General features: G+C 53.0%; 1 protein-coding gene across 1 annotated transcript; it reads left to right on the top strand.

The window, feature by feature from the left end:
• Nucleotides 1–359: 359 nt before the first annotated feature.
• Nucleotides 360–1,289, top strand: LOC309603275 (olfactory receptor 14A16-like; the record flags this gene model as incomplete). Its single annotated transcript, XM_082338160.1, has 1 exon — nt 360–1,289. The coding sequence occupies one exon, from the start codon at nt 360–362 to the stop codon at nt 1,287–1,289; it is 930 nt and encodes a 309-aa protein (XP_082194286.1).
• Nucleotides 1,290–2,647: the final 1,358 nt, after the last annotated feature.

The following is a 2,647-nucleotide window of genomic DNA, read 5'->3' as shown; positions in this document are numbered from 1 at the left end:
ACCTCATCACCCACGTTCCTCTGGGGAAGAAAGCGTCCTTCTGAGCTTTTATCCTATAGTTCAGCACAGGGAACTCCTCCCCAGGAAGCCTCCCTCCAAACACCCTGGGCTGTTGCTACCTCCATGGGTCATTGCTGGAAAGCAGGGCTAACCCTTCAGGAGCCCCTGGGGAGAGGGCACGGCTCTGCACAGCACACTCAGCCAGCACAAACCAGCCTTGGATTTGCATAACAGTCCCCCCATGAAATAAAAACACGTTTAGGCATTTCACAATGAATGAATGAAACGTGGCTCAGAGAAGCTTCTCTGAATTTTTCTCTTTTATCTCCTTTGGCAGTTTCCATGCCTGGATGCAGCAGATGTCCAACGGCAGCTCCATCACACAGTTCCTTCTCCTGGCATTCGCACACACGCAGGAGCTGCAGCTCTTGCACTTCTGGCTCTTCCTGGCCATCTACCTGGCTGCCCTCCTGGGCAACGGCCTCATCATCACTGCTGTAGCCTGCGACCACCGCCTCCACACCCCCATGTACTTCTTCCTCCTCAACCTCTCCCTCCTCGACCAGGGCTTAATCTCCACCACTCTTCCCAAGTCCATGGCCAATGCCCTGTGGGACACCAGGGCCATCTCCTACATAGGATGTTCTGCACAGGTCTTTTTCTTTCTCTTCTTCATTGGAGGAGAGTATTTTCTTCTCACCGTCATGGCCTACGACCGCTACATGGCCATCTGCAAACCCCTGCACTACGGGACCCTCCTGGGCACCAGATCTTGTGTCCACATGGCAGCAGCTGCCTGGGGCACTGGGTTTCTCTATGCTCTCTTGCACACTGCCAATACATTTTCCCTACCCCTCTGCCACGGCAATGTCCTGGACCAGTTCTTCTGTGAAATCCCCCAGATCCTCAAGCTCTCCTGCTCAGATGCCTACCTCAGGGAAATTGGGGTCCTTATGGGTAGTGTCTGTTTAGCATTTGGGTGTTTTGTTTTCATTGTGGTGTGCTATGTGCAGATCTTCAGGGCCGTGCTGAGGATCCCCTCTGAGCAGGGACGCCACAAAGCCTTTTCCACGTGCCTCCCTCATGTGGTTGTCGTCTCCATGTTTGTCAGCACTGGCATGTTTGCCTATCTGAAGTCCCCCTCCATCTCTTCCCCAGTTCTTGAATTGGTGGTGGCAGTGCTGTACACTGTGGTGCCTCCAGTAGTGAACCCCATCATCTACAGCATGAGGAACAAGGAGCTCAGGGATGTCCTCTGGAATCTGGCCCAACGGACGCTGTTTCACTGACAATAATCTGCCTTCCCTTCTCATCACATTTCCCAGAGTCTTTCTGTGTCAGATGTGTCATGCCCAAGAGCAGCTCTTCAATAAAACAGAATCTCCCAGGTCCAGTGCCTGAAGGCTGCGCTCTTCCTCCAAAGGTATTTCCAAGAAAATGTCCAAGGAATTGTTTTTTTGAAGAGTCTGATCTCCTTTTGTTCTCAGTGTTTTGGGAGTTAAGCTCATGGTACTATTGGGTTCCACTGGACCTAGTATTCTGGATTTAAAAGCTCTCTTCTTGGTGTCCAGGCGCAGGGGAGATGGTCCATGAGCTCCCTTTCTCTCCTCAGGTTTCTTCATGTATGACAGGAGTGATGGCATATACCAGACTCTCTGGAAATGAATCTGGAGGGGTGAGGAGAGGAGAGGATGGGGACTCCCCACGTGCCCTGGGGTTGCAATGAATGGAGGCTCAGAAGGTGAAAGGCCCTCAGATGTGAACTCCCCCAAAAGCAAAACATGAAGCTATTGAAGCTGTTGAAGTGTCTAGAGGAGAAGTCTTACGAGGAGCAGCTGAGGGAGCTGGGGTTGTTTAGTCTGGAGAAGAGGAGGCTGAGGGGAGACCTTATTGCTCTCTACAACTACCTGAAAGGAGGTTGTAGCGAGGTGGGGGTCGGTCTCTTCTCCCAGGTAACAAGTGATAGGACGAGAGGAAATGGGCTCAAGTTGTGCCAGGGGAGATTTAGATTAGATACTAGGAAAAATTTCTTCCCAGAGAGAGTGGGTAGGCATTGGAACAGACTGCCCAGGGAAGTGGTCCAATCATGGTCCCTGGAAGTATTCAAAAATCCTGTGGATGTGGTGCTTGGGGACATAGCTTAGAGGTGGACCAGGCAGTTGGGTTATGAGGTTGGACTCGATGATCTCTGAGGTCCTTTCCCACCTTAACGATTCTATGATTCTATGATTAAATTGAGGTATGCAAAAGAAGGACTCTGCCATGGGAGTCAGTAGGAGCGCAGCAGGCAGAAGGAAGGGAGAGTGGAGAGGTGCAGGAGCTGCCTGAGAAGCCTCAGGACTCTCATGCCGTCCTGGGGAGTGGGGCTGGTGGGAGCAGAGGAGGGGCAAATTCAGTCAGGATTGGGCATCACCTACAATATGAATTCAGGAGAGCCAGAGAGTGCCTGGCCTCTGTTTCCTCATGCTCTTGGAGCCAGCACCAGCCCTGGGGTTCATGGGGAGCCTGAACCCCCTCCACTCTGCCCCCCAGGAGCTGCTGTGCCCTTCAGAGGGGCTGGGGCTGTGGGGTGAGTGCCCAGAGCTCTGCAGCACCCTATGGTGGGCACTGCCGTGGGGCCAGCCCAGGCTGGGCTGCTCTGCTGGGC

The sequence above is a fragment of the Platalea leucorodia genome (genome assembly GCF_965183815.1).
Source record: "Platalea leucorodia genome assembly, contig: HAP1_HAP1_SCAFFOLD_46, whole genome shotgun sequence".
In the NCBI taxonomy this organism is placed as follows: Eukaryota; Metazoa; Chordata; class Aves; order Pelecaniformes; family Threskiornithidae; genus Platalea; species Platalea leucorodia.
Note: the sequence above shows the minus strand (reverse complement) of the source record. Positions and strands in the feature narration are given on the sequence as shown.